Raw genomic sequence first — 25,323 nt, forward strand, 5'->3', positions numbered from 1 at the left:
AGGTGGAGCCCAGCTCAGGTAAGGGATTTACATGGTTCAGATTCACTTATAGCCTCCTCAGCACCCCTACCTTCACCCCACCCCAACCATCTGGGCAAACTCCAGATAAATAACACCATCGAGATGGGCTTGGTTATGACACCTTCTAGATCCTTCTAGACTCCTCTCCGTGAAGGATTACAGAAGGCTGAGCAGTGTCATGCACTCAGGGGCCCTTTCTTTCCTTCTCTTCTTCCTCTTGGGGCAGAAACGGTGCTGAGTTTTGTGGACGACATCATCTCCGGCGCCAAGTCCCCCTGTGCCATGCCTGCCCAGGTGCCAGACAAGCAGCTGGCCACCATCTCCCTCATCATCCGGTGCCTAGAACCCGACACGCTTTACATGTGAGTCATGTGTGTCATGCGGGCCTTCGAGTGCCTTTCCTGAGCCACCTGGTTGGAGCTCCCTGAGGGATTGGGTCATGTCTCCAGGGGTGCTAAAGGTGTCATATCCCCTCAAGAACCTTCTGGAGTCTCAGGAAGAGAGAGGGTTGAGTGCTAACTGGGTCTTACCTCTACCAAGGCTTTGCTAAGTTCAGGGCAGTCTGAGCCAGTTGCTCAGAGAGAAAAGACTTGTCCACTAGGAAATGCTGCAGTGAATTAGGGGTTCATTTCCAGGAGGGGCTCAGGAACACTCTCTAGCTCCCCCTGGGGGGAATATAGCAATTTTGGTGGACCCCACTTGGAGAAGTTTCTGTTTCCCCTTTGGTGATACACCCCAAGCTTGCAGGGCATCCTCTCCCCTCATGCCGCCTCTTCTCCCCCAGGTTCACCCTGTGGGGCGTGGACAACACAGGGCGACGCTCAAGGCCAAGTGATGTCATCGTGAAGACCCCCTGCCCCGTGGTGGATGACGTCAAGGCCCAAGGTAAGAGCTGTCAAGGCCAGTCTGAAGGGGGCAATGCAAGAGCTTGACGGAGGGTCTCTGGTTGTCCTTGGTTCTCAGGTTCATGGGTGTTTTAAAGGATGGACATACTGAGAAGTCAGGATGATCAGATTCTGAGCTAGAAGGTAAAAAAAATGTTTAGAAAAGAAAGGAAGAAAAAGGAACTTCCCATGTGGGGAGGAATAGTATAGGGCTAAGTTAAATGTGGCTCATTATTTTGTGGGGGTTTATAGGAAAATGAGTCTTCCTGCAGGCCTTACAGGGCTCTTTGCCTTCCTTATCAACTGAGAAGAATGTCACACAGAGCATGCTTGGACCCCACCAAAGAGGTCTGGCTAGTCCTTTGGGTTTGGCCATTTGCCTTAGCCATTTTCTGTTACCTTATTCTCCTTGGGCAGAATTGTTGGTCCAGTTTACAATGTTTCAATTATGATCCAGTCCCTAGGGGATGGGGTGTGTGCAAAGTCAATGGGGACAGATGGAACTGCAAGCAAAGGGAAACTGAGGCTTCCTCTTTTTGAGGCACCCACCTCTGAGGTTAAGTTGCTTCCATACACAAAAAGGCTTCAGGTTTGGAATTTGCGGTGCTCTCACCCAACTCCCAGGGATCTGCCAATGTTTGGGACATGCCAAGTTGCAGGCATAAAGCGATGCCTCTTCCAGCAGCCTCTGAGGCTTGATCCTTGCCCCTTAGAAACAGGAAGATTGGCTGGAGAGATAGCATGGAGGGTAAGGCATTTGCGTTACATGCAGAAGGTCGGTGGTTCGAATCCAGGCATCCCATATGGTCCCCTGAGCCTGTCAGGAGCGATTTTTGAGCATAGAGCCAGGAGTAACCCCTGAGCGCTGCCGGGTGTGACCCAAAAACCAAAAAAATAAATAAAAAAACAAAAACAAAAAAGAAGAAAAAAATACAGTGCCTGAAACAGGAAGGTTGGGCCCAGCTCTTACACAAAGGTCTCGTGTTGGCTATTTACCAAAATAAAATAAAATAAAATAAAAATAAAAATGAAAACAAGTCTCTTTTTTTGCATGAACCAGGGGGTTCATGCAAAAAGACAGTGAAACAGTGCTCTATATTCTCTTGGGGGTGGGGGGTTGGGCTGGGCAACAGGACCAAAGCTGTTCAAGGGGTGGGTGTAGCTCCACATGAAACTTAAATGAAACCAAGACAACAATGCTGACCAGGAGATCCTCTGCTGGGTTTGATCACCTTGGAAGCAGAGAAGGAAGAGGCAGAACTAAAATCCTAGGGGGACTCATGCTGGTCTACATAGCAGATCAGATGGGATTTATAGATCTCTGCACACATCCAGGCTCTGTAGAGAGTGCCTTCTGCTGCCTGGGGCATGTTAATTCAACCTGGGACATGGGGCACTCCTGCTAGTCCTATTTGCATATGGAAATGGAGTGAGGGTCTAGTAGCACAATCCAGCCCCTTCCACCTTGGATCCTCTGAGCTTTGCAAAACTGTTCTTGCTATGGTTCCATCCATACAAATTTCAGAGCACGCCTTCCACCCCATCCAATCCACTTCCTACCATTGGCCTACTCCCCTGTGATGGGCTTCCTCCTAGAAACCAGTTCTTGGCTTCTGTTCCCTTTGTTTCTCGTTATCTACCTCCCAGGCTTCTTCATGTCCCACAGATGAGAGAGATCACTGTCATTGGCCCTCTCCTGTCTAGCTTCACTCATCATGTTCAAAAATAGATGATGGGCCCCAGGAAGTATAGTAGATAAACACAGCCTCCTTTCCTGCCTCTTTATATCTCCACCCACCACACACAGGGAATTGCACTTGCTTATAATCTATTCACCAAATCCTTGCCTCAGTCTCTGCATTTTTTGACAATCTAAAAACAAAAGGCACTTATCCCTGAAATGGGCTAACTTAGACTCTTGAAGACCTTTCTCTCTTTTTTTTTGTTTTGTTTTGTTTTGTTTTTGTTTTTGTTTTTGGGACACACCCAGCAGTGCCCAGGGGTTACTCCTGGCTCTATGCTCAGAAATCGCTCCTGGCAGGCTCAGGGGGAAGACCTTTCTCTTACCAAAAAGGGAGAGCCTGATAACGCCCCCCCCAAGGAATTTTATGACTGTAATGAGAATGAATCAACTAATTTTGCAATGTCAGATATCAAACCTCACTCAAGCTAGTCAGATACAATGATCCTAGGCTACATCTCTGACTGGAGCCAAAAGTTACAATTCCAACATTTCTTCTATCTTCATACTCTCCATTATATAGTCTACTACACTTTCTCTAGTCACTCCTGTCCCATTCCTATCATACAACAAAAATGTTGGGGCCATGCCCGTTTGATGCTCAGGGGTTACTCGGGGCTAAGCGCTCAGAAATTGCCCCTGGCTTGGGGGGACCATATGGGACACCGGGGGATTGAACCGCAGTCGTTTCTTGGCTAGTACTTTCAAGGCAGACACCTTACTTCTAGCGCCACCTCGCCAGCCCCTATTGTAAGATTTCTACTTGCCTTATATCTGAATACTCTGCTATATATGTACTTATACACCATGACTAATTTATTCACATATCTGCAAATGGGCACAAACTTTAAAGAAAGGGGAAAACTTTAGGGCGGAGGGGGAGCTGAGGTGCTTAAATCTGCTGCCATTTGTGGGCTCATCTGAGAGGCCAGCAACTTTGGGTATTCCCTGTGGGAGTTTGGTCCAGTCTGCAGTGACAGACCAAGGGACGCCTCTCTAGTCACTGCCGTTTCCCCTTTCCTGACCTCCTCAGAGATTGCAGACAAGATCTACAATCTGTTCAATGGCTACACCAGCGGGAAGGAGCAGCAAACGGCCTACAACACTCTGCTGGACCTAGGCTCCCCGACCCTACACCGAGTCCTCTACCACTACAACCAGCACTACGAGAGCTTTGGGGAGTTCACCTGGCGCTGTGAAGATGAGTTGGGCCCCAGGTAACCAGCTTCACAGAAGGGAGGGGAGGACTGCAGTGGAGGGAAGGAGGGAAGAAGGGAGGGAGAAAGAAGGGAGGGAGGGAAGGAAGGAGAGGGAGGAAGGACCACCATCTCCCATACTGAAAAACTTGCACCTTATTCTTTCTGGTCTTTCCCACAACAACACAATAGCTTCTGCTTTGGAGACCAGTGGGGGATGATTCACTTTGGGGCTCCCCCTGGCAGTGCTCAGGGGCTTCTTCTTGACTCTCAGGGTCCTAACTCTGGGTCTCATGCAGGTTGTGGCCCATTGTCCAATGGGCCAGGCGCAGGAAGTGTGGCCCTGCACTCACTGGAACATATCTGTCTCTCTGTTTCTGTCTGTCTGCCTGCCTGCCTGTCATCTGTCTCTGTCTGTCTGTCTCTCTCTCTCCACTTTCCTCCCTCCCTCTCTTCCTCTCGTACCCCAGAAAAGCAGGCCTCATCCTGGCGCAGCTCGGGGACTTGAGTGGCTGGTGCCACAGCCTCCTGCAGGAGCCCAAGATCGGACTGCGACGCAGCAGCCTCCGCTACCTAGGCTGTCGCTACAGTGAGATCAAGCCCTATGGCCTGGACTGGGCCCAGCTTGGCCGGGATCTGCGGAAAACATGCGAGGAGCAGAGCCTGAGTGTCCCCTACAATGACTATGGGGACCACGATGTCTAGGGATGCTGGCCTGGGTGCAGGACCCGGGGCTCTGGGCCCTTATTCCGAGGCACCTGCTGCAGGCAGAGGGCAGGGGCTCACAGCCCCAGCAGAGCTCCTGAGTGCCGCCGCCTCTCTCTGCATGTCGTGACCCTGCGGCTTCTTCCTTCATGATATGAGGCTCCCCCTGTCTCGTGGGACCTATCAGAGGCTCGTGCTGCCGTTTATTTACTTTCTTCCCTCTTTTCTCCTACTAAAGGGGTTCATCGTTCTGCTCCGTCCTTCCCTTTCGAGGGGCAACCCTGGCTCCCTGAGTCTCCCAGCCCCCTTATATGTCCCCATGAGTCTGCAACCTGTGGGGCCCATAGAGTTGAGACAGGAACCTCCCTCCACCTGCTCCAGTGTGGCTCACGGTCCTCCACCTTGTCAGGCACTCTCAGCCCTCACAGGGAGGCCCAGCCTGCCCCTCCCAGGCCCCCTAAGAACAGGCAGGGGCTTTTCCACGAAGGGGACTTTGTTCTCTCCTCGAGCTCCCAGCCAGCACCTCCCCTCACACCAGGACACCTGGGGTGTGGGTCTCCAGCCCAGGAACCTTCCTAGAGCCCCATCCTGTCGACATTTGCCAAAGGGTACTTGGAGGGAGCCATCCCAAAGGAGGAGGTGCACAGAGCCAGTACTGAACCCCTAGATTCCAAACTGCCAAATGGGTTGGGTCTGTACAGACCATCCTCCTCCCACCACCACCACACCACTCTCACCCCTGGGCTGCTGAGAGTTTCTCAGGGGTCTGGAGCACTGTGCCAGACCCCAGGCCAGCCCTGCTTCAGTGACTCCTCGCCCAGGCCCACTGGGAACCTTGTGACCCGCCCACTATATGCCTCAAGGGAGAAGGGGGAATAAAGGCAGCCCAGTTCTGGTTCTGGCAAAGCCACCTCAGTGTTTCCGGGGAGATTTCACACACAACTGTCCACAACAGCCCATTTGACTAATAAACAACTCTTAGTGCCCTGGAGGGGTGACTCTTTGCTCTGCTTTTCTTCTGGGGTCACACACCCACCTACTGCAGTGACTGCGGCCCTACACTCAGGGATCACTCCTAGCAGTGCTCAGGGGACCCTGAGGGATGCTGGGGATTGAACTCGAGACAAGTGTACTATCATTCCAGTCCCTGAGCCTAATCATTGGGCACCTTAGAGTCAAGTCAACCTTCTTGGAGTGACTTTTAAGACACAGCTGGGAGTTAGGGGTGATAGTGCCAAAAGAGGGAATAGCATGCTCAGTGTGCTGGTTCTGTCTCTGGCCCTAGAGGACCTTTCCAAGACTACAAGGTTGCATCCTGGTGGTCCCTGTTTTGGGGAGGTCCCCAAGGCCATTTTTAGAAAGCTATTCTGAGGGTGGCAGTCCCCCACTCTCCACACCCTCATCTAGCTGGTCCGGAATGTAAGGGGGGGATTCATCCTCATGACCAGTCTGTGGGAAGCAGGGACCCCATCATCTCTCTCTAGGGCACGCTGGGGACACTCTTCAGGAGGGTGTTGTAACAAGGATGCCTTTTCTCCTCCCCTTTCTGGCCATTGGCCACAAAGCAGCCTCAAAGGTCCTATAAGCACCTGGCAATGTGCAGAGGCATAGGAAGAGGTGGCCCAGTTGGGCCTGGGGTTACTCAGGGACAGAGCAGAGGACTTTGGGGAACAAAATGAAATAGCCCCACTTCCCATCTGCACAGACTGAAGCTAAATTGTTTATTGGGAGCAAACCCCAGTGGTACTCAGGACTCATTCTTGGTTCTGAATTCGAGAATCACTCCTGGTGGTGCTTGGGGTCCCTATGGGATCCTAGGGGTCAAACCTGGGCTGGCTGTGTGCAAGACAATGCCCTCCTTGCTGTGCTGTTGCTGATTTTTAAAACCGATTCAACACACACACACACACACACACACACACACTCACACACTCCTTTATCATTTCTGAGCAAAGCACAAGTTGCAGCTAAAGCAGGTGCTGACAGTTTGAAACTCACAGTTAGTCCACCTGTTCTTTTTGATTTTTGCTCTCTGTTCCCTTCAAGCCGTGCTCTGTCTTGGGCTCTAAACTCTTAGCTGCCCTTCTCTGGCTTGGGTCTTACTAAACAGCTTGCAGGTGGGCCGAGACTGTACCCCACCACTGCCACACACATGCCTGGTGTCATGAGAAAACCCATATGGTAGCTGGGGGGGGATCACATTCTGGCCCCTGCCTCCCCTACTTGGCCATTCTCCATAGCCCCCTTCTACCCATTCCCTGGGCTACCCCTTGCAGGCAGAATCAAGACTTATTTGGGTGTGTGTGTGTGGGGGGGAGTTGTAATCTCCCAAGTAGTACTCAGGAGGCCTATGGGGTCCTCCCAGAAAACCTGACCAACTGGGCCAGCGGTTCCATAAGAGACTTGAAGACATGATGCTGGGGTGGGGGTGGGGGTCAGGGATGATCTGGGACCCTGTTGTATTAATTATAAATTAAAGAGTCCTAGTAGTGTGGATGGATGGTGAGGCCTTTCTCTGCCCAGCCCAGCGCCTGCAGCCCCATAGGCCTGCGGGTCTGTAGGTGCAGGGTGACAGTGAAGAAATAATACACAGGCAGTCAGATGATGTTTCAGGAGACATCCAGCTTTATTACAAGGCCCTAATTGCCATGTGCATATTTCTCACATGGCCTCTAAGCTAAGCAACCTCTTTTCCAGCTTCTACATCCATCCTGTCTCTGATCTCCTTGCTGCATCTGCCTCTCCTTCCTCCTCCCAGGCAATTCTTAATTACCAACCACAGACCCCTCCCAGCTGTGGGAGGGTCTCACCATCCAGGTGAGTTTAGCATTTGGCCAACACTAGGACTTTATAACAAATAATTAATACAACAATTGGCACCTGATAATGCAACAGGACCCCCCCCAACAGTGCTTGGCACTTTGAGAGCTGTGATGCTCTGGGGGACCCTTGGTGTCAGCAATGGGACTGGGGTCAGCCACATGCAAAGCAGGGCCTGAACCCAGAAATCTCTCTCCAATCCAAAATGAGACTATTTTAGAGGGCCTGTGGGCTGAGCTCTGAGGCTAGTGACCCCACCACTTTCACCTTATTTCTACTTTGCATCTTGGCCTTACCTGAAACAGGCCAGAAGCTGGCATGTGTAAATAGATCCACTTTCCTTATTTCCAACCCCAGGTAAGCTGGTCTGAGGCAGGGTCACCATGCAAATTAATAAACCAAGCCAGTCATGAGGGAGAGAATCATGGAGGTGGGCGGCTTCTCGCCTTGTAGCCTCCTGGCCCGCCAGATCACCAAATCAAAACCTTTCCTTATTGACCAGTTCAAATTCAGCTGGTTGAGTGAGAGACAAAAGTACCTAGCAAGCTAATTTAGTCAGGTGGACTTTTACATGTCAAGACATGAGTGAAAAGAAAAGAGGAAGCTGAGAAATGCCTTTATTTTTTGTAAAAGCAGCTTGTTCTAACAGATCTGATTGGAGGCCCCAGGCCGAGATGTGGCTCCTTACCTTGGCCTGGCAACTGAGAGCTGAGGGTTGAGAGTTTGGGGTGTGTCTTGGGACCCTGTGGGAAGCTGAACTTCGGTCCACATTTCATCTGCATGTGAATCAAGCCTTGATCTCTCCCAGCCCCCTGCTGTTCTCCTGGCATCAGCTTCCTGCACTGACCCTCCAGAGAATGCCACCCCAGCCTTGCCTCTGGAGAACTGCTGTTCCCGATTTCAAGGCATCACTCAGAAATGATCTCACCTGTGCTGTGCTAGTTTTTTGGGGGCCCAGCTCAGGGTTGACTCCTGGCTCTGAACTCAAGAATCACTCCTCGAGGTACTCAGAGGACCCTCTGGGGATCAAATCCGGGTCGACTGCATACAAGACCAATGCCCTCCCTCTGGGCATGGCTCCAGACCCTGCACGGTTGTTTCTAAGATGCTTCTAAGGGGAGAAATGCTTAACACTGATGATGTTTGAACCTGGCCCAAGCAAAGGGCTCCAAGTGACTGAACCTTGTGAACCCCAGAAGCAGACGCTTAGGTTACACTTCCTGTGCTGACTTTTTTTTTTTAAATGGACACTAGTTAATCTTTACAAAACTTTGGCTGTGTATGGTGGCTCCTTTTGTGGGGGTTCCTATGGTGACAGCCCTTTGGGGTGCCTACTGATGTCCCCAACATCATCTCTAAGGACAGGGGTGCCAAGCATGATGCCCAGTGGGAAAGTTGAATGGATCCAGGCATTGTGCCTGATCCCTACCCTATGATGGGACCATCTAGAACCCCTAATTACCAGAGGGAGCAGAGAGGGCATTGAGAGATGGAACAGCTGGGGCTTCTTCAGAGGGACCCAGAGCCACATGAGAAGTGGTATGAACTGTTCTGAAAGGGGGAACATGTCCACCTGATGTCTGAGTCCTTCAGTGCTCCTAGCAATTCAGGGGGATCCAATCCCGGGAGAATCCCTCATTCTCTGTTGGCGCAGCCTTCACCAGAAGGGGCTCCCTGCAGCCATGGCAGCCACCCAGGGACCCCACCCCATGTCACCCTGATTTCAGACAGGGCTGGAGACACTGACTTCAGCTCAGCTGTGTTCACCAAAAGAACCTTCCACCTATTCCCAATGGGTGGGTGGAACTATCCCTGCACACCATTTATTCAAGCGCCGAAAATGAATACAGATATTTGTCTGGGGATGTGTGTGACCCAAGCAGGAATTGACAGTGAACACCAGTGAGGGAGAGACAGGGAGTACTGAAAAGGGGCAGATAAAGTCCTCTGCCCTGGCCCCCCTTTTATATCAGTCCTGAGCACTGGTCTTCAACATGAAGTCCATATTGAACCCCACTTCAGAGGAGGCGGAGAGCCAGTGACCAGGAGAGCCCAGGTGGTCCTGAATGGTCCTGGCTCTTGGGTTTTGGAGGAGACAAGGCTCCCAACCACTCCTGTGAGGGCAAACTCGGGGTATTGTACAGGAGAGGGAGGACTCCTGCTTCCTTCTGTTCTCCAGGACCTGAGGCAGAATGTTCCCCACAGGGAGCAGAGGCAAGGATAGGGGTGTTTGAGGTGCTGACATTCTCCTCTCTGCCAGTGAGTATCACCCTAACTCCATAATCCATATCTCTGGGTCAGGGATTGGATCCTACAAACCAGGTTAAGAATTTCCTGTGAATCCCGCTGCTTCCGCTGATCAGAAGTAGTGCTAACTACTCCCTACTACTCCCCTAACCTGACCTACTCCCCTCTTTGTTTTTGGCCTTGTCTTTTGGGCTATACCTGGTGGTACTCAGGGTACCTGGCTCTGTGAACAGGAATCACACCTGGCAGGGCTTCAGGGGAGCCAGTGAGATTCCAGGAATCAAACCTGGGTCAGTTGTGCACAAGGTAAATACCCTCTGTATTGTGCTTTTGCTTCAGCCTACTCCTCTCTATTTTGCACCCATATCCTACCAAGTCTTCCATCGGCCTCCCTTGTTTCCCCTACATCCCATGTGTCCCCTCCACTACTCTGCTTCTCCAAAAATGAATGGCTGATTACATGCTTTGAGCAAAGTTGAGGCCTGGGGGTGAGGCGCAGTGAGACAGTGGGGTTCAAGAATGGGATGGGTGACTTCAGGGGTCCTAACAACTGTGTGCATAGACAGGCTGGCTAGCATGCCCTGAGGAATCAGAGGAGGGGTGCAGGGTGCAGGGACCCCCTCATGGGCCTCACCAACTCCCTTAGAGTCCTGAGACATTAGGAGAAGCTCATACATGATTCAAGAACCACGGTTCCTTCCTGTGGACATGTCATCCCTGCTTCCACCCAGTCTGGTCACCCCCATCCCCAATCTCCTTCTGGGGGGGATCTGGTACCAGAGTCTGCCGCCCCCACAGCCTCCAGACTACCTAGGATGTGAACTTCACAGCAGCCTGAGTGGCACAAAGAACAAAGGGACAGTTTGTGCTTAGGAGGCAGCAAAAAACAAATAAAACAAATATATATAGAGAGATAATATAGAATATATTTCTAGAATCATATTTAAATACTTAGAAAGGGGTGGCCCGTGGAAGGGTTGAAACAGTGTTCTGGAAACTTCGAGGACTTTGGTCTTGGGGGTTGCTGATTGGGAGAGGGGCAGAGCAGGGTTGGAGGGTTGAAGGATGGCTGTGGGGGCTAGAAATTTGGGAGGCAGGCCCTTGAGAACCTACAAATATCTCCTCCTGCTTTCAGTCACTCTTTGTGGGGAGGCATAACAACTGGGATCTCCCTGATTCTGCCACCTGGGTCCCCTTGTCCTGGGCACCTTAGTCCTCTTCTGGCCCCTCATTGGGCCCCCCAAACTCCCCTTTTCTCACCACACCACACTCTCTTTTATTATTATTTTTGATCCACCTGGAATCTTCTTGCCTGGAGCCTAGTGGTCTCTCACACACAGGAAGGACGGGGGTGGTGGAGTGGTGGAGGAGGTGGGGGTGGGTGAGAAGGGTGGAAACCCCCAAAGCTACTGATTTTCTTCTGCTTTGGGGTCTCTGCAGCTGCACTCATCCGTATCACAGTCGGCGGCAAAGGGGGTGACCTGGGGAGAGAAAGAAAAAAGAGTGATCTGGACCCCAGCATCCGGGCTTTTTCTATTCTCACAGTCCACTTTGCTCATCACAGCATGGAATGCAATGCTCTGTCCTCACTCTTGCCGTGTGCCCGGAGAACACCAACCTTCCTTGCTGAGACCAAAGGTAATTTTTTGCCACACTTCTAGAAGGGCATTTAGGACCAAAAAATATCCAGCCTCTTTAATGTTATAGACTTATTGCATATCGCTGCCCGCTGAGTAATGCGCAGAGGAACAGGGATGAAGGAAAGGTATGGAAACAAGAATAAAGGGGTCTGAGCGGGGTCTGGGGAGCATTGTGGGAGGAGCAAAATGTTTAGAAGACCCCCCAAAGTCGTCATTGACTTTCATATGGAGATGGCTAAGAACCGATCTGCTCCACTGCCAATCGTGCACCCCCTTCTCAGAGAGGGACCCCGTCATTCTCTGCCTGCAGCAACTTTTCCTGAATCAACATAAATAGGTATAGGCCTGAGAGTGGAGGGTGTTTGCCTTGCACACAGCAATCCGGGGTTCAACCCCCAGCATCCCTTAGGTTTCCCAGAGCACCAGCAGGAGTGATTGCTGAGCACAGAGCCAGGAAGTAACTGGAGTGCCTCCAGGTGTGGCCACAAACCAAAAACAAACAAAAAAAGATAAGTGGGTGCGAAACTTTCCACAGCAAAACCAGGGTTTTTCTGAAGGAGGTACTGGGTGGATAATTGGGGGTCCAGGATTTTCTCAGAATCCTTGGGAAACCATAACCCAGAAACTTCAGGATGTCTGGTTCATGATGATCCCCCCTCTTCTTGACTCATTATTGGGACTGCCTCTCCCCCACCCCGCGCCCCCTCACCCCACTTCTTGGGGACACCGCACTCACCATCTTGGAGGACAGAGTGGAGGGGCAACAGTCACCCCCATCATAGTCACAATATGCCCGGTTGTTGACTGAGTCACACCAGCCATCAGCCTGAAAGGGCTGGAGGAAGAGGGTGGAAGTATCAGCAAGGTGAGGGACCCCCAATTGCAGAGCCCAGAGGGAACAGCCCAAGCAGGTGCACCAAGGGACTCAGCCAGTGCTGGGGTCACCCTCCCCTCTGGGTGTGGAGGAGTGAAAGACTCCCCCACCCTGTCCTGCCCAAATGCAGCTGAGTTGACTGTACCATGTTAACCCCTTATGGGCTCTCTCCTCCCAGCCAGCTCCTTCCTCCACAAGCTTCTTCCGGCCATGCCAACTACAATCACACCCACACCCCACACGCATATCTGCAGTCTCCCTTCTCCCTCATCTCTTCACCTCCTCAGCCCACCCAGTGACCACAGAGGGGCTCCACTTGGCTTTGGAGGGATACAGGGGGGAAGATGAAAGAGACACTCAGGTACTTGGTCTTGGTTTCCCCAGACCTTTGTCTGACCCTAGCTCCTTTCCCACTTCATGTCTTTCTGTGCACCCCTGTCCTGCCCAGCCTGTCCCACCTCAGTCATGCTTGCAACCCCAATACACAGTGGGACATAGGACATATTATGGTGAGGGGTGTTGGGCCACACCCGGAACTTCTGGGTCTGTGCTCAGGGCTCACTCAAGACTCTGGAATCAGGGTTACTCCTGGCAGTGCTCAGGGATTGAAATTGGGTTAACCTTCAATCTAAGAGCCTTACCCCCATTCCTATATCCCAGGCTGTTTCTCTGGATACTAAATGTGTTTTGTTTGAGGGGTATTTTTGATGCTCAAGCTTACTCTTGGCTTTGCATTCAGAAATTATTTCTGGGGGATTCTGGATGCTGGATGTTGGGGATTGAACCTGAGTCAGCCATGTGCTGTGTTATCACTCTGGCTCCTGAATGTCTAATTTTTAAGAGAGACCTGAGGGTTTCTTCACAGCATAGCAAGTGTGTGTGTGTGTGTGTGTGTGTGTGTGTGTGTGTGTGTGTGTGTGTGTGTGTGGCGGGGGGGGGGGAGCACATCTACAAATCCTTGCTGCCGGCAGCTTAAAGACTGAGAAATAGGCTGAGGCTCCCTCTGGAAGTGCCAGAGACCCATTTCTTCCTCACCCACCCACCTCTGGCCCCATAAATTGGAATCTGAAGTCCCAAACTTCCAAGCCCAGTAAGGCTGTAGAGGTGCAAGAAATGCAACCTCAGGCACCAAGTCCTGAACATTACGGAGCTGGCCATGTTGGCTTTGGGGGATGTTGTGGTCTCTTCCTTTTGTTCCCTGTCTTTTCTTTCCCAGCCCTCCCCAAGCCTTGGAAATGGCAAATGTTTGCAATAATAGCAACAACAAAAAAGGCAGGAGGCCCAGCATGAATTAGAGGACAGTCTGGAGTGCCATGGTGTGGTGCTGGGGTGTAGGGAGAGCAGGAAGAAAAAAGGAAAAAAAATTCAGGGAACTCAGGCAAGGAAATGCCAGGTAGCTGGAATTTCAGTTCTGGGCAAGGACAGGTGTGTGTGTGTGTGTGTGTGTGTGTGTGTGTGTGTGTGTGTGTGTGTGTGCCTCAGCTCGACGGTCTGACATGTGAGTGACAGGCCGGGCTCTAGCCATGACTCAGATCAACTGCCAGCTCCTTGCAAACTATGTTACAGGCTTTGCAGGCGCTGTGGAAAACAAGCCCTGGAGAAACCACAAGGGTCTCCTGACCTACTTGAGTCTCTCCGATGCCAAGTTCTCGTTACTGCTCTGAAACAGGAAGGAAAACAAGGGGTATGCTCCAGAGTGGGAGAAGCTCACAAGAGGGCAGAAAAGGTCTGCTGGGGACCACAAGGACTACTGGGATTCTGGGGACAAGAAGGGCCCCCCACATGTGCTGAACTGAAATGGGAAGGGTTGGTGTGGGTTGGGGCTGGACCCTCCAATGGATGACAGAGGGTAGCATCTGTGAGGGACTGGGACCCCCTCTGAATGGAGGCTATCCCCCACATGGGTGGTGATTCAGAGGGGTGCCCCAAGTGTTGGAATGGAGTGAGTTCCCTGCCCTAAAGCCTCTGACAGGATTTCCAAAATTCTACTTCCCCATCCAATGGGGTGCCCACCTCGGGGCCGGTGCCACCAAAGAGGCCTCCATAGCAAGCTGGTCAATCCTGATATGGGGGAGTGGAATGTTAAAAGCTACAGTGAACCCAACGTCTGTCCAGAGACAGCAACCATCCCATGCACTCAGCATGTGCTGGGCTAAGGGCCCAGTGGGTGGTGTCAGAGAACAGGCAAACTCCACTCTGCCTAACAGGTCCTTGCTGAGATTATTTATTTTTTTGCACCCCACCAAGAGAGTCAGTTCTCCCAACCCAATATCACAAGAAGGGTCTTGATTTTCACCCCTGGGACACCAACTGACTTCATTTTGGACCTATGGCGATTGTCCATTGGCCAATCTGCAAGTGTTATCAGCAGGGATCACAGGAAGGCAAAAGAAAGCAAGAGAAAATCTGAGAAGGGCATAGTGGGGGGAGACGAGGGGCAGTCCCCGTCATCACAAAAGAACTGAGAATAAACCCAGGCCCCCATATGCAGAAAGCTCCTCTACTTGCCATGGGAATGGCTTGACTCCTTGTCACCGCCACCAGGGGAAACAAAGGCGGGGGAGGGGTGGGGGACAGGGGATACGAAAGTGTTGGGAGCCTCAGTGAAGCCCGTCCTCCTGCACAGAAGCACCAGAAGGAAAGTCTCAGCTCCCCTTTGATCCTCTCCCAGCTCTGTGAGTCTGTGAATCTGTTTATCCCCCCTTCCTCCTTCCTGCGGCAGCCCTGGGATGAGTCACCCATACCCCCCACCCGCCTTCTACCATCTGTTTTTCTAATGATGGCAGAGGCAGCAGTGAATAATGTGAATAATGAGCTGTTTGTTGGCCCACAGGACACCCAGCGCCCTGCAGGCCCCGAGCCTCACTGACGCTGTCTGACAAGCCTTCGAGCCTTCAAGCAGAGCCTTCGCAGGTTCTTACTGCAGCTCAGACCCCACCCTGGACCATCTAACTAGACTCCCCACAACCCAGTTTTCCCCGGGGAAAATGAGGTGCAGAAGTGCATATGAGTTGGAAGTGTGTGTGTGTGTGTGTGTGTGTGTGTGTTGCAATCAGATATTTGTACTGTTCTCTGGCTGGTCCCCAGGATAAGAGTGTTTAAATAAGACAGACAGACAGACAGACAGACAGACAGACAGAGTATGTGTAAGGGGATACCCCTAGGTCAGGATTCTGGACCATCATCCCTCAGAAAGGCTCCGTTTCATTCTAGACTCTTGCAGGCAAGAACTGCCTTCATGATGCTAAGAAATTAGCAGCACCCTGAGCTCCATTTCTAATCATATATATTTTCTAACCATATAACCATAACCTGGGGTGACATACTGCTCAAGACTCTTTGAAGAAGAAGAAAGATCTAGTTTGGAGCAATCATTGGACAACCTCAAGGGGCTTTGGGTGTGGATAAAACAAGATTGGGATTAGAAGTGGTTTGGACTGGATGATACATAGGGACACATCCTCCTGGGGCTGAAGTCACTCCCAAATTCAGTGAAGTGATGTCGTGTTGGCCAGACACAGTTATTTTTCAGGAGAAAATCTTTGATCCAAGAATCTGTGAGTTTACATGTGTCTATATATGAGCATCCACATTCACCTACAAATGGATCTTTATGAGTAAAATGCAATCATGAGACATATTAATTTTAAACAATATTGATTTTAGATCTGGTAACTTGGGGCCATTCATCTGCCAGACCCACTTAGGAATCCAAACATAACTATTTTGAACTTGTCTTTGATTTATTTGGGGGGGAGTGGGCAGTGGCTAAGCCCTTTAAAATAGACTTCACTAAACACAAAAACAAAAACCTATCTGAGCGGCCAGAGCAATAGCACAGCAGGGAGGGTGTTTGCCTTGCACTAGCCAGGGTTTGATTCCCAGCATCCTATAAGATCCTTAAGCCTGCCAGGAGTAACCCCTGAGCACTGCCAGGTTTGGCCCAAACACCTAACCAAACCAAACCAAACCAAAACAAAACAAACAAAAGCGAAAACAAAAAACCCTATCAGAATTCCTACAAGATAGAAGTTGAGGGGATAACTCCAGAGCTGAAAGCAGGATGAGGATTGGGGGATAAAGGACATGTGCTTCTGAGAGTAAAGTGCAACTCACCTCACAGGATGGGATGCAGTGGAGCAGCAAGGGGTCCGGGTACCACTGCCTGAGCCCTGTGCACATGATGCTCTGCATGTGGAAAGGTGGGAAATAAATAATATCCTGCCACCCCAGCCTAGCCTCCCTCCTAGAGAAGCAGGTTCAGCAGGTAGTCTCCACAAGAGGGCCAAAACCCCCTGCTGGCCTTTCCAGTGCAGTATACTGTTCACCTACAAGGCAGAAACACCCAACAGAGGGGTCTTCTTCCTTCCTCTCCGTGCCCCTTCACCTCCCTGTTCCCTCACCCCAGTATCTGCATTTCCAGAAATTGCAGATATCCAGGGTGGTGAGGAAAAGCTCTAAAAAAAAAATCATATGTGCATTATGTCTAAACATGTAATTCTGGCTCATGAGTGATCAGGCAATAACACTGGTTCCACATGACTTGACATGTTGGCTAATGGCAATAAGACAAGACTCAGAAACACAGTAGACTATCCCAAGATGGAGAAACTGAGCTGGAAAAGAAGCCAGAACAGAAATGGATCTGAGTTATCCTACCTCATTGAAGGGACTAGCTTAGCCTGAGTTAGGGCCCAGTTGCATGTTGGGAGCTCCCATGGAGCAAGAAGTGACAATGGGACTCAAGGGATACAGGGGAGGGGAAGAGGAAATGCCACGTGACACCTATGTGGGAACTCAAGGCCACAGGAGGACTGTTTGGTGCTTGAGGCCACATTTAGATACCTACTTAAATTTGGGGTCTTCTCTGCTCCCCTCAGCTCAGCCCCAATCCTCTTTGGAGAGCTTATTTCTTACATACTTTGTTGTGTGTGTGTGTGTGGCACTGGGTGAAGAGCTGTTAGTTATAGGATTGTGGCACTTCCTCATGGGCAGATGAGAATGCCCCTGTCTCTGCTCACCTGGATAAGAACGGGCTCCATCCAGTGCTCCAGGGAGTCAACTGTGACATTGTGGGGAAGGATGACAGGGTCATTGGGAAAGATGCCACAGGATGGGAAACACTCTTTACCTGAGGGGGCAGGAACAAAAGGCAGAGGCATGATGACTTCTCAAGCCAATGGCTCTGTTATCACTTGAGGGATGGGTCATGTTGCCACTGTGTTCCCAGGAGCAGCAGCTCCTCATACAACCAATGTACTGTGGGAGACTTTGTCCTGACAGGAATGAAACTCACAGGAGACCACCCGAAGACTCTCAATGTTGGTCCACTCTAGACATTCCATGCTGATGTACAGATAGATCACTTGGAGCAGAGGACCCACAAGATTTTGAGGGCCAAAGGGATACCCTTGATACCTCCATAATCTGTTCATGCACTTCAGTGAAGGAGATCAGCATCCCCTCTCCCCCACAGAGGCCAGAGAATATCCCCTTGAGAAGCCACGTGAAGCCCGTTCATAACCCCAGCTGCTCTAGCAAGACTTTGTCATTTGTGAGGGAAGACGAGTCAGCCCAGAGTTGTGTCCCTTACCCACTCTGTCACCCCTTCTGGGTTCTGTGAAGTCCCTTCCACTCTTTCCTGGGCCCTCTGGGGAACCCCAGCCTTATCTTCTAGCTTCTGCTAATCACTGCAGCTCCCCAACTTTAATTCACATGGATTAATTGAATCAGTTTGAGATACACAGTTACAAAGTTGTTCATTATTGAGTTTCAGTCATACAATATCCAACACCCTTCAGCAGTGCATATTTCCCACCAATGTTCCCCATTTACCTCCGGTCCCTGCCTGCCTCTTGAACAGACATTTTTCTTCTCTCTCTCTCCCTTTCTCTCTCTCTCTTTTCCTCCCTTCTTCCCTCCTTTTTTCCTTATAGACACTGTGGTTTGCAATATTGTTATTGAAGGCAGTCACACATCCTTTACTTCCTTTCATCACCCAGTTTTTGTCCATAGACCTTTTTAAAAAGTGAGGCAAGATAGTGTTTTGTTGTTTGGGTTTCATGGGGTCTCATCATGACACTGCAAAGTATGATGCATATTTTGGGCTCTGGGACTATCAGGAGCTAAGGTAGACTATCCCCTAACCCCCTCCCTAAATAAAAGCATCCTGGGGAAGGATGATTCCCCATCTCACTTACCAATTCCGAATCCCTCTTCACACTCGAACTCTACTGAGGTTAGCAGTTTTGGAGGAGGCGGGCATTCTCCTTGTAAGTTCTCACATAGCTTGAATTCCTCTGACCAATTCCCATCCTTGGTACAAAGGATGGGAGGCTGGAAGACCAAAGGACATTTCCATCAAGGTTAACTTCAAGCATGGTGCAGAGATGCCAACGTCCTTCTTAGACCAGAAACAGTTCCAAACTCAAATATTCCCCCACACCCAGCATCTTCTGAATTTCCTCCCATCAAATTCCACCAGCAACTCTGAGTTGAAAGCCAACCTGAGGACAGCACCTCTCATTGCATTTTGAGGTCCAAACCTTCTACATCTGGGCAGGGTTCTATCTAGATGAGGGCATGACCAGATGCACAAGTTTTTCAAGGAGAAGGTCTTACCCTGGAGCTTTTCTCGGGGCATGTGACCACACAGTGGCTGCCCAGGTTAAAACCATTGGTGCATGTATACAGGCCTTCCAGGACAGGCGAAGGGGCTTCACAGACCACAGGGATGCAGTTGCCCTTCTCCCAGGAACCACTGTCCAGGCACTTTATCTTCAGAAGTGTGCTGGAAAGAATGAGGGTGAAATGCCCTATCAGGAACTTCTCCTTGATAGTCAAGATTTGTACCCAGGGAGGGTTAGTAGTGGGTTCTCATATAGGGGACGATTCTGTCTAGTTTCAAAGTCCAGAAATCAAGAGAATGAAGTCCAGAGTGTCAATGGGTTTCAGTGATACCACAAAGAACATGACCAGGACTGGTTTGTAAAGATTACAGGGTCTAGGGTTATCTGTAATGCACTTCCAGCAGACTCTGGAACACCTCACCCAGCATCTGATTGGCCAGTTACCCAAGTCTCAACCAGCAGGTTTTGTCTCATTGGCTCTCTAGTGATGCCTCTTAATCCCTACTTCTGGTTCTAATGTTGATATCCCACAGGAAGGAGCTCAGCACTGGCATGTCATGGGAGGGCCTGGATCAATTCTTCCACTGTCTAAGAGAGGTGGGCTGGAGACATAGAAGAGCAGAAGGTAGGGCACTTGCCTTGCACTTGGCCAATCTGGATTCAGTTCCTGGCATCTCATATGGAACCCTAAGTCTGGCTAGGAGTAATACTTGAGTACAGAGCCAGAAGTAGCTCCTGAGCATTGCCAGGTATGGCCAAACAAACAAAACAAAAAAAACCCACACACATCTAACATAAAATGAAGGGGGCTAATTTGGGCAGGAGTTTAGAGCATCTTGAATTTCTTCTACTTCCAGGAAATCTGATTCCCAGGTGGGGAATCAGAGCTGGCTGTAGCTGCCTATGGCAAAACTGTAGCCTTCTGAGAAAAGTGGCATGGTGCCTCAGCTTTGAGTTCAATTGATTAAAGTTGGCCTCTAACCTTTTCAAGTGGCTTAGTTTAGAAATTGGGTTTATACACAGCATGTCAGCATCTTCACATGACTAAAGAATCTAGAACCAAGAAGTACTTTGAAGTCATGAAATGAATGGGTCAGTACTGCATTGGGTGCTAAACTGATGTTCCAAATGCAGAACCAATAACACTTATATATCCTCCATCTTGGTGGAGCAAGAAAGACTTAAAGGGTCTCAGGTTGAAGACAAGTGCCTGTCCTTGAAAGTCCTTGAGGCAACTTGCCCAGTGCCACAATATAAGGATGAAAAAAAAAAGTGACTTTTCAGAATTTTCAAGCCACAATAAAATACCCTGGTTATTGACCAATGGTCATTTGTTGAGTGCCCCATGGGAAACAGGCAGAACCATTAGAATCAGGTTAAAAGAACCTCAATGACCAGCAATATTCAATGGAATTGTCCAAATAAGGCCTACCATATTTTCTGGTGTATAAGACGACTTTTGAAACAAAAAAAAGTCAACCGAAAATCGGGGTCGTCTTATATGCTGAGTATATCCCGAAAAATGTTTCAATATGCCGCTAAACAAAAATTGTCTGAATATTGCCACAAAACGAATTTTCCAACTCAATCCTGCACCAATCACTGCAAGGCTGCTCGGACTGTCTCTTTAACTCAGCCAATCCAAGCAGGCTTTTTATGCATGCAAATTAGACAATGTACTGGGCCCGAATCTACACTGTAAAAAGCCTGCTCAGATTGGCCAGAGTCAGAGAGGAAGTCTATTACAGTATAGCCTTTGAGCCTTTGCTTGTTGTGATTGGCTCACTGTGGTACATGAGCACAGGAACACATGCAGCACAGGAATGTTCTGTCTGATACAGCGAATATAGGCCTAAACCTATGTTTTAACTGTGAAATTAGGGGGTCATCTTATATGCCCAGTCGTCTTATATGCTGGAAAATATGGTAATTTTTTGTTTTGTTTTTGGGCCACACCCGATGGTGCTCAGGGGTTACTCCTGGCTCTACACTCAGAAATTGCTCTTGGCAGGCTCAGGGAATCATATGGTATACTGGGGATAGAACATGGGTCAGTCCCAGGAGGGCAGCGTGCAAGGCAGACGCCCTACCACTATGTTATCATTCCAGCCCCAAGACCGGCCTATTTTTAAAAACATGGAAGCAAAAGAAAAGATAGTACAGTAATAATACCCAGAGACAATAGAGCTGAAGGCTGGAAGGATCAGTCCATGGTAGGAAGCTAATCACAAGTTGTGGAGCAGTATAGTTAGGGTAGAACTCTATGACAATGATAATTGGAACTGATCATGCTAGACAAGAACTGGGTACTGAAAGGAGACATAGTGATAGGCACAGTATCTTTAACAATAGTGCAAATAACAGTGTCTAAAAGGGAAAGGGGGGCAAGAAAGAGAAAGATGAATAAAATGCCTGCCCCAGAGTCAGTCAGAAAAGCTGGGATATCAGTGGTAGGAAATGTGCATGGATAAAGTGTGATATAATTGTAAGACTAGAATCCAATCATGAACAATGTTGTACTTATGGTGTTTAAATAAAAGGAAACAACAACAACAACAACAACAATAAAACATGGCAGCAATTATGATACTTTCTGAGGCTTGTAAAATAAAGCCGTAGATCTAGAAATCAAAGAGCAAAATCATCCCATTTATGCTGTCCACTATAACAGATGCAAGAAGTCTGAGGCAAGACTCTGATTCTCTCAGCTCACAGTGAGTGAGGGCCTGGCAAATCTATAGTTTCGAATGACTCTAGACACAGGCATCACCATTTCACATATAAAAGATGCTTTTTACCCCCTAACTTCCAGCTCCTGTAATATCCACCTGACACTTGGAAAGCTCAGCTGCTCTCTGCCTGGGTCTGACATCACTGCCAGAAATGAAGATCTTGTAATCAAAACTTGGCTGGAAATGGGGATTGCCTAAGGCATACATGGGTCTCTCCCAGTTTTTTCTCAGTACTGCCAGGTTTTCCAAAGCAGGATTTATTTTCCATCGGAGAAAATAAAAGTGTGAAGGTTAAGTCCAAAAGAATTCTCATGTCTTTACCAATCAAAGATGTCAGAGGGGGCCAGCAAGCAAATAAATCCACTGTGAAAAAGAAGGAAACTGGAAATTGGTCACCTTCTAGGCACTGAAGTTCTAGGTAGGCCATAGAAGGGTCTATATCCTCCTTGTTTTACTCTCAACCCCACCCTATACTCTCTGAAAATGTACATTTTTTAAAATTCTTTTAAGCACTTGTAGTTCTTCTAGCCTCTCCACTTCATAACTGAGACCACTTTACCTTAGTGCTCAAATTGGATACTTAGCAAACACCACTTCGATGATGCTCTTCCCTCTGCCTTACTTATTCCTCAAGTTTCTGTTTGAGCTTATTGTATTGAACCATGAGTTGTCTCCCTTTGACTCTCACAAGGCTCTGGAATCTACCCTGTAGGTCTGCTGCATTCCCACTGCCAAGAAGAGCTCAAGAATATTAATCTCTTAAAAACATTCCAGAACAGGGGCCAGAGTGATAGCACAGTGAATAGGGTGTTTGCGTTGCATGCAACTAAACCAGATTCAATATGCAGTATCCCATAGGGTTCCCCCAGCCTGCCAGGAATATGCAGAACAAGGAGTATACCCTGAACACATTTGGGTATGGCCCAAGAACCAAAAATATTTTAAAGAAAGAGTGTTTCAGAACATAGTTGGATTCTGATGACTGGCCTGATGGTTTGAGCACTTGGAAAAAGGATTTGGACCAAGACACTTTCTCCTGAGCAGCTAGGTGAGACAGGGGACATTTTAGTGTCTTACACAAATTTGACCCATGCCTGTTTGTCTGATCTGGGCATGTACCAGTGTAGATCACAGACAGACAGGCACGCGCACACACACACACACACACACATACACACACACACACACACACACACACACACACACACACACGTGGGCAATCGAGAAACCCAGCCCAAAGCTTGGGGGTTTTCCAATGAGGCACAAAGGAGGAGTGAGGAGCCTGGCCCCAGCTCAATACCACTCACCTCCTGGTTATGCTGAGAGTGCTCCTTGGCACATAGTACCCAGGCTGGCATTCATATTTGCACACCATGCCCACATCGTGGGGACCCTGCAGGCAGTGGGGCAGTAACAGGCTGGCATGGGGGATGGCAGGAGGAACATCACATGCCACTTTGCAATGGGCTTCGGGGAGTGACCAGAGGCCATCTTCAAGGCACGTTAGCCATGGGTTCAGGCCTGTAACAGGACAAAGAAATACAAGATGCTCAGAGGAACAGGCCGGAAGAGGGCTCGAAGGGAAGGGGTGCTGCTGGCAGGATGCTCAGACCCTCACTCTCCTCCCACAGCTGTCAGAGAGCCAACTTAACCCGGGGAAAAAAACTCAGACCCAAATCTGGGGGGTGGAGGGAGCTCAGAAATGCATGTTTGGAATTACCCAGAGGGGGGTCCTGATTATCACACCCAAACCTTGGGAAAAGGAAGAGGCCAAGGGACTGGCCTTTCAAATGCCGGATGAATTTCTAATATCATTTGGTCCCTTGAGCACCCTGGAAGGAGCCTTGGGTACCAGGAGAGACTACCCAGGAGCTGCTGAGAGGGGCCCTCTGGCCTCTGATCATTGCTAGTAAATACCCCCTCAGTTCTGTGCAGAAATTAAAGATGAAAAACAAGAATAAGGCCAGAGCTAGTGACCTTTGGAAGGTAATTCCATGGAGGCAGTAAGTCAGTTGGGCTGAACCCCGAAGTCCACCTGATGAAGCAGCCTCAGGAGAAAAACTGAGGTTCTTCCTTTCCTTTTTTTTTTTTTTTTTTTGGCACACCTGGTGATGTTCAGGGGTTACTCCTGCTATGCTCTCAGAAATTGCTCCTGACGTGGGGGAACATATGGGACATGGGGGGATTGAACCGTGGTCTGTCCTAGGTGAGCCAAGTGCAAGACAAATGCCCTACCACTTGCGCCATCGCTCTGGCACTAAGGTTCTTCCTTTCTTAGACCCTTTTGATGAGGACTGGAAGAGAGAAGCAAACTTTGAGGGTGCATCTGGTGTTACGAGGAGAGAGGAGTTATGCCAGTAGAGTGAAGGAAGAAATTTCTTCCAAGGGCCAGAGAAATAGCTCAGCAGGGAGAGCATTTGCCTTGCATATGGCTGACCTGAGATGATTCCTCGAATCTAATAGGGTTTCCTGAGCCTGCCAAGAGTAATTTCTGAGCACAGAGCCAGGAATCAGCCCTGAGCACTACCAGGTGTGGTCCCAACGCAAGAAACAAAGCCCAACCAAACGAAAAGGAATCTCTCCCAAGAAGGAAATGGAAGAGAACTTGGTTTCCAGTGGGTCCGTCCCTACCTTTTAGTTTCCCCCCTAAATTTGTTACTGAGGTTTCAAGGCTATGAATCTGACTCGTCTCTGCACACATTCTCCATCCCCTGCTGTCCCATGGTCCCCTTGTTGCCCCTGCCTCAGTCTTCATGACCTCAGGCCAGGTCATACCTTGAAGCTTGGCTGGAGGGATGCAGGAAATGAAGCAGCGTTTCTGGAAGCCAGTCCCTTCAGCGCAGGAGAAGGTGGCCTGGGGCACCAGGGATGGGTCAGGGAGGCTACAATCCAGGGCTTTGCAGCTCATGACCTGGTCCCAGTGCCCCGAGGAGCACGTGAACACGATGTCCCTCTGGAAATAAGAGTTGGTTCTGGTCAAGTTTACACAAGAAGGCACTAAGCAGTGGTCCTCAAACTATGGCCCGCGGGCCACATATTGTATTTGTATCTGTTTTGTTTCTTCATTGCAAAATAAGATATATGCAGTGTGCATAAGAATTCGTTCATAAGTTTTGTTTTTACTATAGTCAGACCCTCCAATGCTCTGAAGTCAGTGAACTGGCCCCCTGTTTAAAAAGTTTGAGGACCCCTGTGACTAAAGGCTCATACTGGGCCTGACTGGTGAGACCCTCAAAAAGGGTCCGGCCAATTTTCCCTGTTTCGTCTACCTCTGTATGGCCTCAGTGAAGAGCACTGAGACCCTGAAAACCAGGTAGATGGGTGAGTGGTTCCGGGACAGATTTCATGCAGGAAAATTAGCTTGGGCTTGGGGCCAGCAAGGGGTCCTCTGACAGGAGAGGGGAGGAAAGACAAGAACAAGAAGGAGTTAGTTCTTGACCATTCTGACCTGCACCCCCGGGGTTGGTACCTTCCTGTATCATCCCCATCCTCCAGCAGCTCATCATCTTCTACCCTCCTTATTGGCTCTGCCAATAAGCTGTTCTGACCACCCCCCACAACTGACTGTGCAGGCCCAGAGGGGCCCCAGGCCATGCCCCATACTGGTTCCATGAAATCTCCCCCCACTTGCTCACCCCTCCATGTTCCCTTTGCTAACTTGGCTCTGATGGGCAGAGCATTGAGCAATGTGTGAACCCTGGAGCCATAAGCCAACAACTGGCCCAACCACTCCTGTGGGACTCTTGGCCTGGCCCTAGTGATGCATCTATGAGTGGAGATCCAAGGGGCACAATGAATCAGCTTGCAGAGTTGTGGGGAAGGGGGCCTGGCCAA

At 49.7% G+C, this 25,323-nt stretch overlaps 1 protein-coding gene across 1 annotated transcript in view; it reads left to right on the top strand.

Moving 5' to 3' along the window:
- ASTN1 (astrotactin 1) overlaps positions 1-4,874 on the top strand; it is a 185,348-nt gene extending 180,474 nt beyond the window's left edge. Inside the window, exons 20-23 of the mRNA XM_049776415.1 lie at positions 248-383; positions 806-906; positions 3,680-3,863; positions 4,313-4,874. Coding sequence (XP_049632372.1) covers positions 248-383; positions 806-906; positions 3,680-3,863; positions 4,313-4,547 — 656 coding nt within the window. The 3' untranslated portion in view covers positions 4,548-4,874. The remainder of the gene's footprint in view (positions 1-247; positions 384-805; positions 907-3,679; positions 3,864-4,312) is intronic.
- Positions 4,875-25,323: the final 20,449 nt, after the last annotated feature.

The sequence above is a fragment of the Suncus etruscus genome, chromosome 7 (genome assembly GCF_024139225.1).
Source record: "Suncus etruscus isolate mSunEtr1 chromosome 7, mSunEtr1.pri.cur, whole genome shotgun sequence".
In the NCBI taxonomy this organism is placed as follows: domain Eukaryota; kingdom Metazoa; phylum Chordata; class Mammalia; order Eulipotyphla; family Soricidae; genus Suncus; species Suncus etruscus.